This window comes from Haliaeetus albicilla, chromosome 6 (genome assembly GCF_947461875.1).
Source record: "Haliaeetus albicilla chromosome 6, bHalAlb1.1, whole genome shotgun sequence".
NCBI classification, from domain to species: domain Eukaryota; kingdom Metazoa; phylum Chordata; class Aves; order Accipitriformes; family Accipitridae; genus Haliaeetus; species Haliaeetus albicilla.
The window spans coordinates 31928461-31946265 of record NC_091488.1 but is presented as its reverse complement, the minus strand read 5'-3'; the positions used below and the strand labels follow the sequence as shown (position 1 = coordinate 31946265).

The following is a 17805-nucleotide window of genomic DNA, read 5'->3' as shown; positions in this document are numbered from 1 at the left end:
TCCTCCCCTAGTTACATGCCATCACATGCATGACTTCAGTTGTATTGTACACTCCCAGTCACTGCACCCTTTCGGTTGCCTCTTCTCTTGCTTTATGTACCGGCATGTTAGAAGAAACTGGGAAAGGCAGTTTAATTGGGGAAGAAAGTTCACAACTAGGGAAGGAGTTCACAAGTCTCTTCTCTGCCCCTAGGCAGAGAGCAGGAAGTGATGTCAAAGCCTACTGGTGATCTGGCTCGTCATTCTGGCCAGAAGGGGAGTGGCAGACTGCGGAAGAAGCACTTTAAAAGAGACTGAGGCAGTGAACCTGTGATGCTACTGTGAGGCAGCCCTTCAGCTAAAGCCAATTACTTACCCCGCCACCTAAAGATTACAAGAGCACCTTGAGGTAAGACAAGGGAGATGAGGAGGACGGCAATGAAAAGACTTTGGCTGTTCATTTTCAGTGCAAGTGAGTACTAATTTGGTTATGTCCTCAAGGGTTGGGTAGAAGGAAACAGCACTACAAAGTCTGAGTACTTCAATGGACTTTGTGTGTTTCTTTTTTTGTTTAGTAAAAGTTCCTTCATGTTTATGATTGGGCAGGTATGTTTACCATCTCTGTGCTGAATGCCTAGACTCACAGGCATCTTCCAAAGCCGCAAGACAGTGTTAGGAAAAGGAAAAGAATGCTGTTCTTCATGAGGCTGGAAAATATTTTTTAAAACAGTTTTAATGACTTCTGTTAAATACAATGTTTATCTCTGAAGAAGGAACTTCCTCAGCTGGATGTGGAAAAGTCCTTGGGTTTTATTCTTTTATACATAAATCTGCATGTACTGTATGTCTCTGTAGTCTAAATCCTACTGTTTATATGTAGTCAAATACAACTTGTGATCTCTCTATATTATTCACGTTAAGGGGATGCACAACGATCCCTACTAATGTGTATAAATCAGCCAGCTCACCCTTGGCCTTCATCACAGACGCCCTTTCTCATCCTGCCTTGTGGAGCCTGCAGTCTCAGTTCCACTGCTTTTTAACCTCTCTCATCTTCTCATACCAATGCTCCTACGCTTTCTTCCAGGCTTCAAACATGGAAATTGCTTTGTATTTTACCAAAAATCCTGAAAACCTCACTTCAACAATAAGACCCACAAGAAGGAAATTCACAGTTTAACATAATTAGAAAAAGTGGATGTGCTCCATATGCAACAAATGTGACTTGGGTCATGATTTGATGATCATTATATAAATTGTGTAACACTATTGGTATTAATTCTTCTTTTTCATTATTCTCATCTTTCATGCTATCCAAATTACAAATGGCAAACTTTTCAGAGCAGAAATAAGTATGTTGGGTGAAGCTTTTCTTGCCTGTTTGGGCAGGACTCAAATAGTAATAATTTGTGTTAAATTACTGGCCTGTGAAAAATTTTTGGAGAAGATATAGCAGATTCCTCCACTGCAGCGGAGTGGAGAAACTGCACAGTGCATGGCAGTGCAGTGTTGGGATGCCAGAGCTGCCCTGAATGAGCTCCATCAGGATCTCAGCACAGGCTGATTTCTCCTGCTGTACAGCTTTTCACTGCAGTTGTGTGAATAAGGGGTACTGTGAACTTCTTGCTGAAGGAAAAGCCCCAAATGGTCATTCTGAATCAAACAAAATATTCACTTTTACTGCAAATTTCACATTTAAAAGGTTTCCCCTCTCCCACTTTGGAATTAAATTTCAGCTAAATTCTGAGGTAAAGGATGGAGGAATTATAAGTCAGAGCATTTCCTCATAGAAGTGAAGTAAAACATTTCCACTTTTCCTACTTTTCTCGCTAGCCAAATCTACCAAGATAAATCAGCAATAATAATTTTGTTTGATCAGAATCTCAATTTTTTCAGCAAGCAGAATACTCCTCTAATTGTTTCCAGTTTTACTAATTGCCTTTCAGTCTGTTTTGATTAACACTTACTAAGGAATGTGAAAATAGACACTTCACTTTGATTTTCTTCTTCCTCTGTACAAATGTTTAAGTTGAGCAGAGGAAGATAAAAGCTTTCTCAATTTCTTAAAATGTTATAAACAATCTAATTGATAACACACAAAAAAGTAATTCTAAGGCTTAAATCTTGGTGACGTCAGCCCTCTAGTACTATATAGGCTATTTGTCCTCTCTCCTTTTCTAAATTTCTTTTAGAATTGGCCCTCCCCTCCCTTCAGCCATACTTCAAATAGATTGTTTTTCCTCAGAAAAAAAAAAAAACAACCCCTGAAGAATAAACCCAAATTTTTAGACATGCTGACTATGACCAGCTGCCTGTTGGTGACTTTGTGAAGAAGTGAAATGTGGTAAGAAGGGGGAAGGAGGAAATCATCGTGATTAAATGGCGTCCCAGAATGAAACCATGCAGCTTCCCTGAGAGCCAGAAGGAGCCCTAACAAGGGAGGAGTGGGAGCCAGAAAGAGATATTTTGGATGAAAAATGGGAGAGCATCAGAAGAAATCGGGCATTAGGGTGACAGCAACAAATGAATAAGCAGTCTTGTTTGTTATGGGCTGTGTCTCTTGTACGCAGTGTTTGGTTCAGTTGTTCCCCAACTCTGCACTGAAGACATGTTTGGAAAAAAACAAAGATATCATTTATTGTAGAATTTGAGTCATCCAATTGGAAGAAGGAAAAGCACTTGTGAGGGGAAGCCTTAGGGTTGGGCAGTCTCTTCTCTGCCTCAGGGCTGAGTTAATGACCTGTTAGTGAAGCCCGCCTGGTGGAACCAGTTTCTGAGTGACAAAAGGATCAAGAAATGGGGTTTGCTCCATGTCCTAGTACAGACAGTGGTGCTTTTCACCTGAATGCGGGAAGGCATCTCTATCCAGTTGCGACAGGCAACAAGAAAGCTTTCATAGGTGTCTCTCATACAGAGGGCTGTATGAAAACAACAGTCAGAGAGCTCTGGGGCTATGCAAACATGGCCCTTGCACTGGGTGCTCCAGAGCAGGGAAAGACCTGGGAGTGGCCGCAATAAAACCATGTTAGAAATACTTTGCCCTGCTGGTTTCCTTCTCATAGCTGTCAGCAGATGTAGATGAATTAATCCCTGAGAGAAAAACCACAAGCCATGTCACAGAGGAAGAGACTAAAACACACACTTAACTAATTAACTGTGCAAGACCACAGAACAACTCAGTTATGGGACAGGGAATGCAAAAAGATGAGAACTTCAGCTAGATCCCTGTGCCAACTGTCCCGTGTTACCCTGTGCAATTACCTGAATTGGTACCAGCAGGTTCCTAGTGCAGTGACAACAAAACCTTTTGGGTCCCTACGCTGTTATTTTCTAAGGCCTATCTTTCTATCATTCACTGCTGTTATAGTCAAGGATCTGGTAGTGCTCAACTTGCCAATGGCTTACTCTTACTGACTTAATGCACGTGGCTGTGGTTTTTTCCTGTCTAAAAAAGTATGTATTCACAATCATGTCTGCAACTCAAGGTGGAATCTAGACGTCTTTTGCTCTTTCCCTTACACTTTATGCTTCCTTATGGATCTAATTTGGACAGAGATATGGCAGAATGAGGACCCAAAGCTTGTTAGATGGCAACTTTCCAGGTAAATCGTCTCCAGGGAACGCTGACTCAGCCTGGCTCTTTCAGAAGCAAACCTTCACCACCATACACAGCATGCCCCTCTCAGGGAGAGCAAACATGTCTGCCCTCCACTTTCCTCCTTACTGGACCATCTTCCTCTTTGCCATGGGAATGCCTCTGAGCAGCACTCCCTTTCTTGCCTCCCTGCACTCTCTTTAACTGGTTTCAGACTTAGATTTTTTTCAAACGATTCAGTTTGATGCCATAAAAAAATTCCAAAACTCCACACAAGCTGTAAGGAAAAAGCAGGCGTTTTTAAACACAGGTTTCCACAGGCATGAAGGTCATCTATGGCAGGGCAGAGGTAAACCTCCAGCTCAATTTTGAGAATAACTAAGACCTGCCACTAGTTAATGCTCAGGTATCATGAATTAAGCATCAAGTCAAATGGAATACAGCACACAAGAAACACCTACCCTGTGTCCTGCATGCTTCGCCAGGGCACAGAGGGATTTCTGTTTTATTCAACTATTCCTGTGCTCCACAGGCAGGAGCTACAGTTCTTGGAGAAAGCTGACTACTACACTACTCATTTTTAAAAAAGAATTCTTGTTTCTTTCAAGATCTCTTTGCTTTTCTAAGTTTTTCTCTTTTCAGGGCATTACATGAACAGGTTTTGATTCCCTAGCACAAAATGTCACTTCTCTATGGACTTGGATTGAGGCAAGTTATTTGACGGTTTTCCTGATCCCTGAAATTTGACAATATCAATTTGTTAGTTTAGCCTGAATCCTCAAGACTGCTGATGCACTTGTATCATCTGTTTATCTGTCTCCCTTTGTATATTTAGAACTGTCAATGGATGTCAATCACACTGAAAGAGGGCTCAGAAAAAAAACCCCAACATCTTTATAAACTCCATGGCAATGTATGTCAGGGTAAAGAAGAGGGAAACGAAGAACAGAAAGCAGAGTTTAGCTCTTAGCCATTCTGTTCAGCAGCTTCCTGTAGTCAACCAGCCACAGCATACATCACTTCTTGCTCAGTGGGGAATGTCATGGATGACAGAGGGGATGTGGGGTTATTGTGGCACGTAAGAAAGCCAAAGAGACAAAATGTGGAATCCAGATGTCATTAATTTTGCTGAGTGCAGAATTTATTCTCTTCCTAGTTCTGGTGACTGCTCATGGCCTCACTGTGGAAGCACCTGCCAAGGAAATACAGGTGGCACGAGGGAACAACGTTACTCTCCGCTGTCATTTTAAAACTAAGGCTTCCATTACCTCAGGAGATTTTGTTGTCTGGAAGAAAATCAATAGTGCGGTAAATCAAGTTGCATAAAGAAACATATGATAAGGCATCCAAGAGAGGGGTGGGAGGAGAGATGGAAGCAGGACTGTGGGCAGGAATGTGTGCTGGAAGAAAAAGATTCCTTCAAGACTTTCTTTAATCTCAGAACTACGCAGACAGAAACTCTGGTGCTAGATGCAATTTACTCCAAATCTATTGCATGATATTAGGCAAGCCCCCACCCTTCTCTTCCCTCTCTTGGTCTTGCAACTGCGTATTGAAGATACATCACTATGTACTGTGGGTTTACATCTATTAAAATATGTGAAATAGATACCTTATAAAAAGATATGTATATTATTTAGTGGATGTATTTTATATAGATATTTATATATATATACACATATCTTTGATACTATATATAAAGTTTTAAGTTGATGATAATAGTACATGGAGAGATTCTTGACATCTCCTACATTCATGTGGAGTATTTGAAGGTAAAGAGACCTCTAAAGTTCTCCTTGACTTCTTGGGAATTAGTGAGAGGGAAGCAGCCTTTGAAGATCTCCTTGCAGTAACTGCCAAGGGTTTCTTCTCTGAAGATCCTTGCTGGAAGAAAGCAAGGGAATTTGTGTAATCATAGTCTCTAACTTCAGATAAGGTGGGAGAAGGGGATTCCAGACAAACCCAGAACCTTTTGAATTTCTATGTTTTTCTTGGCTTTTTGACAACCTGGGGCAGTTTAAGGCTCTCCTTTCCAAGCTGCTCTGCTCTTAAGAGTAGGCTAATCCATTGAGTTAGGTTGTGGACTCACACCAAAGAAACTAAGATTGATCATTTTCCCTCCCTCTCTATCAGGATGATGCTGTCACTAGGTATTTTGATGGACTTGTACAGTATGGCAAGGGCTATGAAAACCGTATACAGTTTAGTGGTGATGTAGACAAAGGGGACATCAGTATCATCATCAATGCAGTGACTATGGAAGACAATGGGACATACGTATGCAACGTTCGTCTAAGGAATGACCCCCCCCGGCAGACTGCAACCTTGGCTCTTTTCGTCCTTGGTAAGCATGATGAAGGCAAAACCAGATCCATTAGCTAAAAAGCTGTCCTCCCTCTAATATCTACATTGTTTTAGACAATAGATTTTCTAACAGAAAAAAAATTTCCTAGGAAGTCACCCTCCACAATTCCATGTTTGGTCTCTTCCTGCTACTATGGAAGTAAGTTTGAAGGCTTAGAGCACCCAACTCCTTTAGATACCTGACTGTAGAAAATAGTCTTTAGAGTTGTATAGTTTGCTTTCCTAATAACCCTTGCCTTATTACAGGGCATTCCTCATCCCCCCTATGGCTTGTCATACTCCAGTTATCAAAGGATGAGTTACCCAACTCTGTTAGACATATCCCAAAAAGCATCTTACAAGTCCTTCTTGGCTGACCAGTGCCAAGAAGAGAGAAACAAATTAGAGACAAGTTCACTCCAGTTCCTTTGAGAAGAAGGTGGTAGGTGCAAGACCAGCCTCTGTTTAGCAAGAATAAAACCCACAGGTGCAGGAGATGGGTTGAAACAAAAAAATACTTCTGATTAATAAAATTCCTTCATTTTTAATTCCTTCAGTTGCACCATCTAAGCCAGAATGCAGGATTTTGGGGACAGCAGAATATGGACAGACAATCAATCTGACCTGCATTTCTCATGAGGGCTCCCCAAAGCCCAGATATACCTGGCAAAGCTTCAATGTACAAAATGAGCCCCGTGTACTACAGACAACAGAAGGTATGGGAAATTCAAAGACATCAAGTTTCTGAGCTCTCTGTAGATCAGGGCTGGAAAGATTTTGAAATGCAAATATAAAAACACATTTAAGGCTTTTTCTAGGAAGTTCTCTGACCAGGATTTTGAAAATTTGTCCTTTTGATACAAGACACACTCACGAGTAACTTAGCAGGGGTAAAAGGACTGTTACTGGAAGTCACAATGGTCAGTAACTTTTTCACTTCAGCTCTCACCTGGCAAGAAAGCTGGCTCACTCTGGAAGCAACTAGAAGTAATTACTTCTCAATTGCTGGACATAGGGGGGGCAGAACATGAGGAATAACACTGAGTTTTCTAACTGGTGTGTCTTTATATCCCAGCTTGCTCAACAATGACCAGGTCACTTTCTGGAGTGAAGGCAAACAAAAGTTGATTCTGGAAGCTACCTTCCTTCCAGAGGTGACTCCTCACCTAGAGGAGGGTAGTACAAGAAACAGTTACACTATTCCTGCTTTGAGCACAAAAGAGTCTTCTGGTTCTTTAGGACTGTCACACAGGCCCCAAAATTTTATCTGCTTTCATTTTAAGTCAGAATCTGGAGGAAAAAAAAAAAAAAAAAGGAACTGTATTTCCATGACAGGACCTTTAGTAGAACTATTCACACAGAATTGAGGGTTTAATACTCTTTGAAGTGTAGTAGTGACAGAGGACTCAGATTTACTCCTTTAAACAACTTTGTTTCTTCCTGGTATGTTCAGCTCCCGAAAGACTGGTATCTGAACCTACCCCTCCTGGTTTAACTTACTGTAACATTGCTATGGAGGTAAACTAAATTTGATCAGACTCAACAGGATATTCAACACTCACTAGCTGATTCTTGCATAAAATATGCAAAAGATGAAATATCACCAGGGACACAAACCTTATTCATTTAACTGGCCACTAAGTGGTGCCAATGGATCACGCACAGTCCTGAATGTACTGGGAGTTGTCATCATACAGCAGCAGCTGCCTGCCTGCTTCTGCCATCATCCTGCTCTTCTCCGGGACAGGCGTCTCTTCTGATCCATTTCCACCTCATTTCTGTTTTCATCAGAGCACCAATGTCCAAGTAGTGTGCCAGCTGTCCCCTTCTGTCCCAAGCTGGCTGGCTGCCCTACTGTCGCTACAAGCAATTTCTTTCTGTGCTAAGTACTTGTGCTAAGCAAGTCCCAGTGCTGCAGCGTGTGCAGAATCCCCTTAGGAGCCACTCCAAAACTGATAGTATCTGACCTGCATTTTTCCCAATTTGACACACCAGTCAATTACTTTTGATTTAATATAGGAGGATTTACAGTCCGGTTATAGACTGGAACTCTCGAGAGCTATGAACATCACATTGCAAAAGAAAAAAAAAAAAACAAAACAGGAAGTAAGCACAGACAGTATGTAGAGATTTAAAAAACTAACAAACAAAACAAGACCAAGCATGCAGTTTGTTATTTCTTGGTTTGCATGCTCTTTTACTATCTGGCGCTAGGCGCCAGCAGAGACTAAACAGAATCCCAGTCCCACAAGTGGGCTGGAAAGAAGTGAGATGACAGGGAAAATAAACCAGGAATGTCACTGAAAAGTATTCAGAGCCTTTTCCTTTTAAAGCAGGAATCTGGACCTTTATCGGCAGGTCACAAGCAAAAAGCATGGACTACACGTACAAATGTTAGGTAGAGATACAACAAACAAAAACTGACTGCTTGAGCAGACAGAGCTAAGCTTTAGTGTATGGTTCTAAGCTCTGTTAGGTGGACAGAAAACATCAGTATCGTAGCAATCCCATGTCACTGCATTTCTTTTCCTTCATTTATCTTCACAGGCTTTACCACCTCTCAAGACTAGAAAACTATTTCCCCCACTGCTAAACAATTTGGATCTGAATTCCTAAGAGCTGGAGAATTTCAGAGCTTTTTGTTGTTTTACAAGTTAATTCATCAGATGGCCAGTTCTCAAAGCCAGATGCTGGTTTGGGCCATCTTACGTTTCTCAGCAAAATCCACTGCAAAAGAGCTTTCACTAAACACACATCTTTACTCTGCACCTACAATTTTCTTTCTAAAAGCAATGTTCTAATGCCACATGTTCCCTGTAATCAAACTAGCACACTTCCGTTTGTCCTCCCACAAATCACACTAAAATCTAGGGACAAGCATGGCAGCTCCCGAGCAAGACGGAGCAATCCATCAGCTTTAATAACCTCTCATCACTCCCACTACCTGGGGCTGGAATTGAAGGGCTGCTGTCCTTGCTTCCTTCCCTGCTTTAATTCTTTTCTTTTTTGGACTGGGTTTGTGTTTTGTAACAGGGGAACAAATAACTCTGAAGAACATCTCTGCGGATACCTCTGGCTTTTACATCTGCACTTCAACAAACATTGTAGGAAAGGAATTTTGCAACATGACAGTCAGCGTTGTGCCACGTAAGAGATGGGGCTGCTTACTAGAAGAGTAGTACCAGAGAAAGTACCCTAGCTAAATGGCAAAGGATTAATGGAGACAATGTGGTCAGAATTATAAAATTCTCCTTTCTCTCAAAAAAAATAGCACTTTTTTTTTTTACCTTTAAGACAGATTCTCTGCATTAGTTTACATGCTCATAGAGCACTCACTAACTCATAGGGTTAGTTCACAGATGACAAAAAAATAAGTGTAGAGTAAGATGGACCTGAGCCCCCAAAGTCTGATTCTAAACTTTATCAAGAAAGTGCATCAGTTGTACAGATCCAGTGCCTCCTTGTCCTGGTTTCAGCTGGGATGTAGTTAGCTGTCTTCCTAGTAGCTGGTACAGTGCTATGTTTTGAGTTCAGTATGTGAAGAATGTTGATAACACTGATGTTTTCAGTTGTTGCTCAGTAGTGTTTAGACTACAGTCAAGGATTTTTCAGCTTCTCATGCCCAGCCAGGGCACCTGACCCAAACTGGCCAACAGTGTATTCCATACCATGTGACGTCCCATCTAGTTTAGGAACTGGGAAGTGGGGGGGGGCAGGGATTCGCCGCTTGGGGACTGGCTGGGTGTCGGTCGGCGGGTGGTGAGCAATTGCCCTGTGCATCATTTGTACATTTCAATCCTTTTATTACTACTGTTGTCATTTTATTAGTGTTATCATTATCATTATTAGTCTCTTCTTTTCTGTTCTATTAAATCGTTCTTATCTCAACCCAGGAGTTTTACTTCTTTTCCTGATTTTCTCCCCCATCCCACTGGATGGGGGGGGAGTGAGTGAGCGGCTGCGTGGTGCTTAGTTGCTGGCTGGGGTTAAACCACGACACTCCTCCCTCCCACTGTCTAACTGATTGCTCCTGCAGATTTATCAGCTACCCAGTACAGAGTTAATTCCAGTTGCCGTAGTCAAATAAATGTGGCTTCCACTCAGTCTGGATCTGGTAGCGAGATCTGACATCTGGTGGTGGGATTTGAAGTCCAGTGATGGTGCTAATTGCATTTGATACCATTCTCACTGCAAAGGACTAATTCTTTTCTTCCTATATAGCATCCATGAACATAGCTCTTTATGCTGGCATCATTGGTGGAGCTGTTGCTGCAATTATAGTTATTGGTATTTTAGCCTATTGCTGCTGCTGTCGGGCAGACAAGGACAAGGACTATGAGATGACGTAAGTACCTTTCTCTAGAAAACCAAATGGAACATATGAAGGGTTCACGTTCTCCCTCTGGCATCAACATATGGAGTGGAAAGCATGGGAGAAAAAAGAAATCAAGGAAAGTGTGCACTGCTTTCTCCTTTCAGTTTCTACCCTAGTGGCTCCTATCTCTTCTCACAGAATATGCCCAGTATTACCAGACACCTTTGTGATCTCTGGGGTAGAACCCAAACATTCAAACCTTGGAACTGAATTACCAAGCCCAAGTCAGTCAAGCACCCACAGCTACCTGAGAAGCAAAGTCCAGACTGTTTCTCATTTCTCTCAGTCCCTATAGCTGTTACTGTCCTTGCTAGCCTGAATCACTCTGACGCTCTGCATTCAGAATTATCACTTGAAGATAGAAACCTTTTATTTATTCTCATGATGGAAACAGACCATTGGAAGAAAAGTGGGATGAGAAAAGATATACCAGTCACAGTTTGTCTATATACATGCTATGGAAAAAAAAGTAGCTCATGCACCTCTTGCATCATCAGTAAGACTTATGGATTTCAGTTTGGTACACTTCCAGGTCAGCTTAGAGCAGTCTAAAACCATTTTAACACAAAATCTCTTCAGTAAAATTTCTAGCTGCTTTTCATAAACATCTCTACTCCTTAACAATGTTTTAGGGAGAGAGAAGATAGAAATGAACCCTCCAAGGAGACGCCTACAGGGCATCAGAGAGCAGAGGATGATGTTGAAGATGAATGAAGCAGCAGGAGGCAATGCCATCTTCAGGATTTGCTGAGGCACAGACACCAGTGTAGAAAAGAAATCAATCCCTCTTTCTTACAGCAAGAAGGTTTTTTTGAATAATAAAATGAAAGATAATGGCTCTGCCTTCAAGTTCTGGGAGAGAATATCCTTCTCTCCCTGGAAAGAAGTGCCACACATACAATAAGTACTAATATATAACCTCACAGCAGAAAAACGCATGCAAAGCACTGTTTCACCCAGTCATCCAAAAATAAGCCGTTTTCTAGACTTCCCACTTTCTGAAAAAGCAGCCAGTCAGGTCTATTTGGAGAACAGAGTTGCCACTGTATCCCCAGATCTACAGAAGGTTTCAAGGTCACCAAATGCAAGTCATCAAGGAAGGGTGGTCTTGTCTACAGTGTTATGCAAATATCAGCTTACAGCACTGCCTGGTATAGAAATGATTTTATGCAGACTGAAGCAAGCTGATTTTTAAGGACATTTTATTAAACGTGTTCTTTGTATGTATTATACATGCGCATATAAATAAAAGTATGGAAAAAATTAACAGATGACCAATGAAAGTCTCCTGTTTGGAACAATACATACTAATGGAATGGATAAGGTAAGAAGTTAGATGGATTTGTAACTGGCAGCTGATAAGATCTAGAAACAGTCTAGTAGCCTATATACTGTCAGATTCCTGAACTTACGAGTTCCAGCTCACAGAGTTCCTAAATACTAACTCTCATTACATTATTCTTTCCTCCTGACTGTTGCGTGGGCAAGTCAGAAATAGTCCATTGCTCCTGCTTCTGAAAAAGTGACAGTGTGAGAGCATGTATATGGCAAGTACCTCTTTATTAAAAAGAAAAGAAAAAAGGGGGGAAAGGAGGAAAAGTACCTTTTTATTCAAAATTGTAACCATTTAGTCAGAAGCACTGCATGTGCAAAATGTGGAGAGAACTCCCATCGCTAGTGTCTTATCTTTGGAAGAGAATAGACTGTCTGTCCAAAAGACTGCCAATATGGTATTAAAGCTAATTAAGAGCTGTTTGGGGTTTTTTAAAGACATGTTCAATAAATGACCTATTCTACAATATTTATCCTTTCAAAGCTCTCTATTGCATCTTCAACTGCAGGAGTTTCAGAAACTTACTGCAATGCCTCCCACATACCCTTTACCCCCAAGCAGTTACTTTTCAATCTGTAACAAAAATCTAAAATACAACCTTAAAGAAGAACCAGCAATCCTCCTACACATGGGCAGCATTTTCTAGATTTTGAACTATGCAAATCAGACTACCAGAATTGTTATTCTAGCTTGCTTCCTGGCTGCCTTTGTTTTACAGGGTACTTAAAACGTAATTATTCATTTGTACTAACAACAACTACAAAGACCAACAACCAGAGTTCTTTACAAAGTACATACAAACCCAAATCTCTCTGGCAATGAACAACCTGAAATGCAACTCAGCAAGACATTCTGAGGACCTATTCCTGTGCTTAGTTTAGATGCATGACAAAACATTGCAAAAATGGATGACTAAAAAAGAACTTTGCACACAGAAGCTGAAGGCAGATAAAAACCGAGGTGCATAGCTCAGAAACAGAGCTGATATGTATTTTATTCTCTTTTGTAACAAGCAATTATAGCATGAATTATCTAATTAGCATTATAACAAGTTTCTACTGTGAAACAAAAGCTGTTTCTTTTATAAATGTTACAGACATTAGTCAGCACTCCCCGTTCCCTCACAAACACCTATACCCTGGGGCTGAAGAGGGCTTCTGCTGAGGGATAGTAATGTGGATTCTCAAAGATCTTAACTGGAAAGACCAGCAAAAGGACTTGACAATTATCAGAAGTATTTAGGGCCAGACACTGGCTCTGGCCTCTAAATCATTTTAACCCTGTGTTACCTGTCCCATACTCTTCACTTTTTGGATATGTGAAGCTTAATTGCTGCTTGTTAGCTGAAGTCTTGAAGTAATATTTATACATTGGTCATTTTGAGCATAAAGAAAAATGCAGATTCACAAATCTGCATTAAGTTATCTGAAGAAACCAGACACAAAATATAGAACAGATTACACAATGACCCCCAAAACCATGAATTCAATTCTCTGTAAGCAGGTTCCATAAGAACTAGCAGGGAAAAAGCAAGAGTGTCAAACTTGACAACGATTAAAGAAGAACTACTTACGTTCTGCAACACTAAGCTCAGTTCTACACTGGGAAATAAACTAAGTGATAGCACATAGAGAGATGGCTGAGATATTTCACTGCTGCTTAAACACACCCCCTTTTCTTTTTTTTTTTTAAGACTAACATTTTGGAAGACATGTATTTATCAGAATGCTACATGTGTTTTTCCTCAACCAATTTGTTAAACTCAGTCAGCCAGAAATACACACATTCAAATTCCTATCTTACTCTAAGTGACTTTCCTGTGACTGAATTAATTACTTGTGTGTCTTGTATGTCTTTTGAAGCAGGAATAACTCCAAGAGCCTGTAGTATATCCACAACTTTAAACAAAATTGAAGAAGCACTAACATATTTTGGGGAAAGATGGGTAAAGCTAGCAATACTTGCTTAATTCCAAAGAATTAATGTATGTATACCCAATTTCAATACTCATGTCCCTCAAAAGGTGGGAAGTAGGCAGAAAATGAACAACCAGGCAGAAAAGTAAATTCCTACTTTACCCTTTCAACAGCCTTGTAAATTACTGTTTAGTTATGCTCAACTTCCATTTGGAAGATTATGCACATAAAAGCTTTATCTGTGCACAAACAGGAAGAACCAGAACACAAGGATTTGAGCCCTCACCAAACTCTTTCCCATCTGCAGGACTGCTGAGATCTGTTACCCCAAGTGGAACAGCCACCATAGGAAGATTTTGATACATCATTACTTAGCAAGATTTGTTTTGGCAAGAATACCAATAGGATATTAAAAAATTACCTGTTTTTCTGTCTGACCCTACCTCGGCAGCCTGCAGCAGGCCATTTACTCTATAACGAAGCATATGAAGGAAGCAAAGAAGTCCATCAGTCTAGCAACCCAATCAAAAGTAGGCAAGACAAAAATCTTGCATGCAATTTGAAAAACTGGCTCACCCTGCACTGCTCAAAGCAATTACATTAACCAGGACTACACCACATTTCCCGCTTGTGTTTAAAGGGGAAGAACATCTCCACAGTACACTGCCCCTTCACTTCCCAGCTTTAATTGTTTCCATTCACATTAACATTTTTACTTGCTCATAACATTCTGAAGGCAATATACTATATGGCTTACTAGGGAAAAAAAACATTCGTTATTTGTACATAGTATCAGTCACCTTTTAAGATTTATTCTTATCTAGGCACTTTTCATCCAAGGAGCTCAAAGGTCTACTGAATGTTGCAAGCAAATCACTATCATTTATGAGTGACAGAGTGATGGGGCAAAAGTTAAATGACCTGATTGGAGACACAGATCACCACAATGCAGGAGAAGCATGGAGGTAAGGAGGAGCCAGGATTCCCAGTTGTCTGATACACCCTTCAGAGCAAGTATTCTCATCAACACCCTTGTTCCTGTTTCACCTTCCAGATTCCCCCTTTTTTTTTGTTCCCTTCTTAGTTTTGGGCCTTCTTCTTGTCAAAGTTGCTCTCCTGCCAGACCTGATGGTACTGTTGCAAAGGGTTCTTCCTTCCTAGGTGCAGGACTTTGCTGCATTTCATAAGGTTCCTATTGGCCCACTCCTCCAGCCTGTTTAGGTCCTTCTGTATAACAGTCCAGCCCCCAAGCGTATCAGCCAGTCTCCCCAGCTTGGTATTTTCTGGAGGCAAGAGTGCACTCTACCTCCAGATCACTGCCAAAGACACTAAACAGGCCATACTATAGAATTCTTCAGTACCCCACTTGTTACTGGCCTCCACGTAGAGTATGAACAGATTTTTACCCATCTGGTTGTCCACCCATCCACACTGTAACATCCCAACTCGGATACAAGCGTACTGTGAGAAACTGTACTGAAAGCCTTGCTAAAGTCACTACTGACCACTACTGTCCTTCCTTTATTCACAAACCTATCATGGAAAGCAACCAGGCTGGTCAGGCATGATCTAGCCTTGGCAAATCCATGCTGACTGCTTCCAGACCCCGTCTTCTCCTTCACGTACCCAAAAACATGTTCCAAGAAGACTCCCTCCATGATTTTTTCCAAGAGCCCAGTGGAGCTGAGCAGCCTATGATTTCATAGATGCATCCATCTGTCAAAAGAATGAGTATTTGCCTTCCATTGCTGTGGATTTCCTGTGCTCTCTGTGACCTTGCAAAGGTACTTTCCTCAGCATCCTCAGATGCAGCCCATCTGGCTCTATGGACTTGTATGGGTCTAGAACTCCCAACCGATCCCTGACTCACTCTTCATCCACTGCTGGTGTTCTCCTCCCTGAGCATAGAGCTCTGAGAGACCTTATTAGAAAAGACTGATACAAAGAAGCTACAGAGCAACTCAGTCTTACCTGTGTTACTCCAGCCACATTACTAAATCACTCACACCATTCAGCAACAGGACTTTTTCCTTGTTCGGTCTTTTACTGCTAACAAAGTCATAAAAGCTCTTCTTGTTGACCTTGATCCCTTGCAAGCATCAACTCCAGGTGAGCTTTGGCTTTCCAAACACCGTCCCTACAAGCCTGGCCAGTGTTTGTGAATTCTTCCTTTGTAGCCCATACCTGTTTCTACCTCCCTTATACTGCACTAGGACTAGGGTGCAGCCATGAGTTCCCTGTAAAGACAACACAGTCTCCTAATCAATCTACCTGCATTCCTGGTCTGTTCTTGCATTTGGAAGACACTGTTCATGATGAACTGCCAACCTAAATGAACTCCTTTATTCTTCAGAGCTGCCCCCCCAGGGATACCACCCCTACCCATTTCCCGCATAACCCCCAACGTCTGCTCTCACTGCTGTCCTTACTCTTCTCAGGATTTTGAGACATATTTCCAGTATTACACAGACACAAAAACTGGCGCTGCCAGTGCTTATTTCAAGATTTGGTATAGTACACAATTCAGAACTGATCAGGCAGACAAGAGTTAATTATCTCACAATTCTTGTTGCTAGAGTAACAGCACTACTTTTCTATTTATTTGTATCATCTGTTCCAGGAAAGACACCAAGGCAGTCTTCTATCTGAAGAAGTTCACAGTACGATGAGCAAACCGTCAAGATTAATTCTGGATGTGTTAGAACTAGTACTAAATTTATTATAGCCCAACATAAGGGAATTTGGAACTTCTCTCTCCTGCATTTCACCTGTTCACTAGGGAGGGAGGGGAATTATTTGAAAGTGGTAATTAGAGAAGCTTGTGGGAGCTTCTAAGACAGAACCAAGGAAAAGTGAGGGAAAAGAGATAATGCAGGGTTAGAGTAATAAAAGTGTTTGCCCATTTCTTCATTTTACTGAATCATTGCAATAAAAATTAATTGGCAGCTCATTCTATGGTGAAAGCGAGGGATGATAATCCTGCAGAAGACATCAAGGGAGCAGAAACTAGATAACAAATTTGTTATTCCCCTACCCCACTACAGTACATTTACTCTGCCAAATGGAAAGATACTGTTAAAGCCTTTGCAGTCAGCTGCATATACCTCTATCAGCCAGAAATTTAAAAAATTGGTTTCAAACACATACTTCAGTCACTTAACTTTTGGGGGAAGTTTGAAATTCTTTTGCTAGGAGAAAGGATTAGCACTTTTAAATTCAATTAACAGGTCAAAAAGCACAGTCCCTCTGTGTTAATTATGCAGGTTTTTTTAAAAGATATCAGTAACAGAAAACTACAGCTATTTTGCAAGGAAATCCAGACAGGGCTTCCTTGAATACAGGTTTTCATTCACCCAACACAAATTTTTATTTGGAAGAATCTGACCTTCAGCACAACGCCATCTGACTGCGATGGCTGAAGACCCAGAGTCCCTGAAATGGAAGCAAGTTTTCTATTTGGCTACGACTCAGCATGGACCTCACTCTATGTAGCTGGCAAAGAACAAACCCAGTGGAACAAATATCAACTGTGCCATTTGATCAAGGATCACAGCACTGCTTTCTCCAATTTGACATGCACTTGAACAGCATGTTCATGATGAACTGCCTTGACAGGAGGGACAGACCCTTCACCCAGAAAATCCCCACCAAATTACTGCCTTCCTTCTATCTTTTAAGAATTTGATGACTGACATATGGCTAAAGATGTAATAAAGATTAATCTTACTTCAGACACAGCAAACACTCTCTCTCTGATAACTAGTTGTAATGCAGATCCTGCAACTGGCACAAGTGTTGAGCCTACAAGCCTCAGGCATAAAGAGATTACTAGGCTTCCCTTCCCACACATTACTCACTGGCCAGCTTGTTTTCTCACACTTGGGAGGTGAGAAGGGAGAGTTGCTCTTTACTGGAGAGAGCAGCTGGAATGCACAGAGCTCCACCTGGGGATGGACAATGAGCCAGTCAGGAGCTCTCAGGTTAGACATAGAGGGCAGACCAACATGGGTGACATTCTAGGGGATGTCTGCTGTAGACAGCCTTATCAGGAGGCAGTACACAAGGCCTTCTTCAGACAACTGGAAGAAGCCCAACACTCCTGATACAAGTGATTGAGGAGCCAAGGAGGGGAGGCGCTCTCTGCTGGACCTCATACTTATAAAACAAGAAACTGGTCAGGGATGCAAAGGCTGGAGGACAAACTTAACTTCACTAACCATGAGATAGCGGAGTTTGGGATCCTAAGAGGAAGGAAAAAAGCAAA

At 41.3% G+C, this 17805-nt stretch overlaps 1 protein-coding gene across 1 annotated transcript; it reads left to right on the top strand.

Moving 5' to 3' along the window:
• Positions 1 to 9: 9 nt before the first annotated feature.
• Positions 10 to 11559, top strand: GPA33 (glycoprotein A33). The gene is made up of 7 exons (XM_009912837.2): positions 10 to 451; positions 4731 to 4882; positions 5708 to 5918; positions 6475 to 6633; positions 8951 to 9064; positions 10139 to 10262; positions 10925 to 11559. The coding sequence occupies exons 1-7, from the start codon at positions 403 to 405 to the stop codon at positions 11004 to 11006; spliced, it is 891 nt and encodes a 296-aa protein (XP_009911139.1). The 5' UTR covers positions 10 to 402; the 3' UTR covers positions 11007 to 11559.
• The last annotated feature ends 6246 nt before the right edge of the window (positions 11560 to 17805 follow it).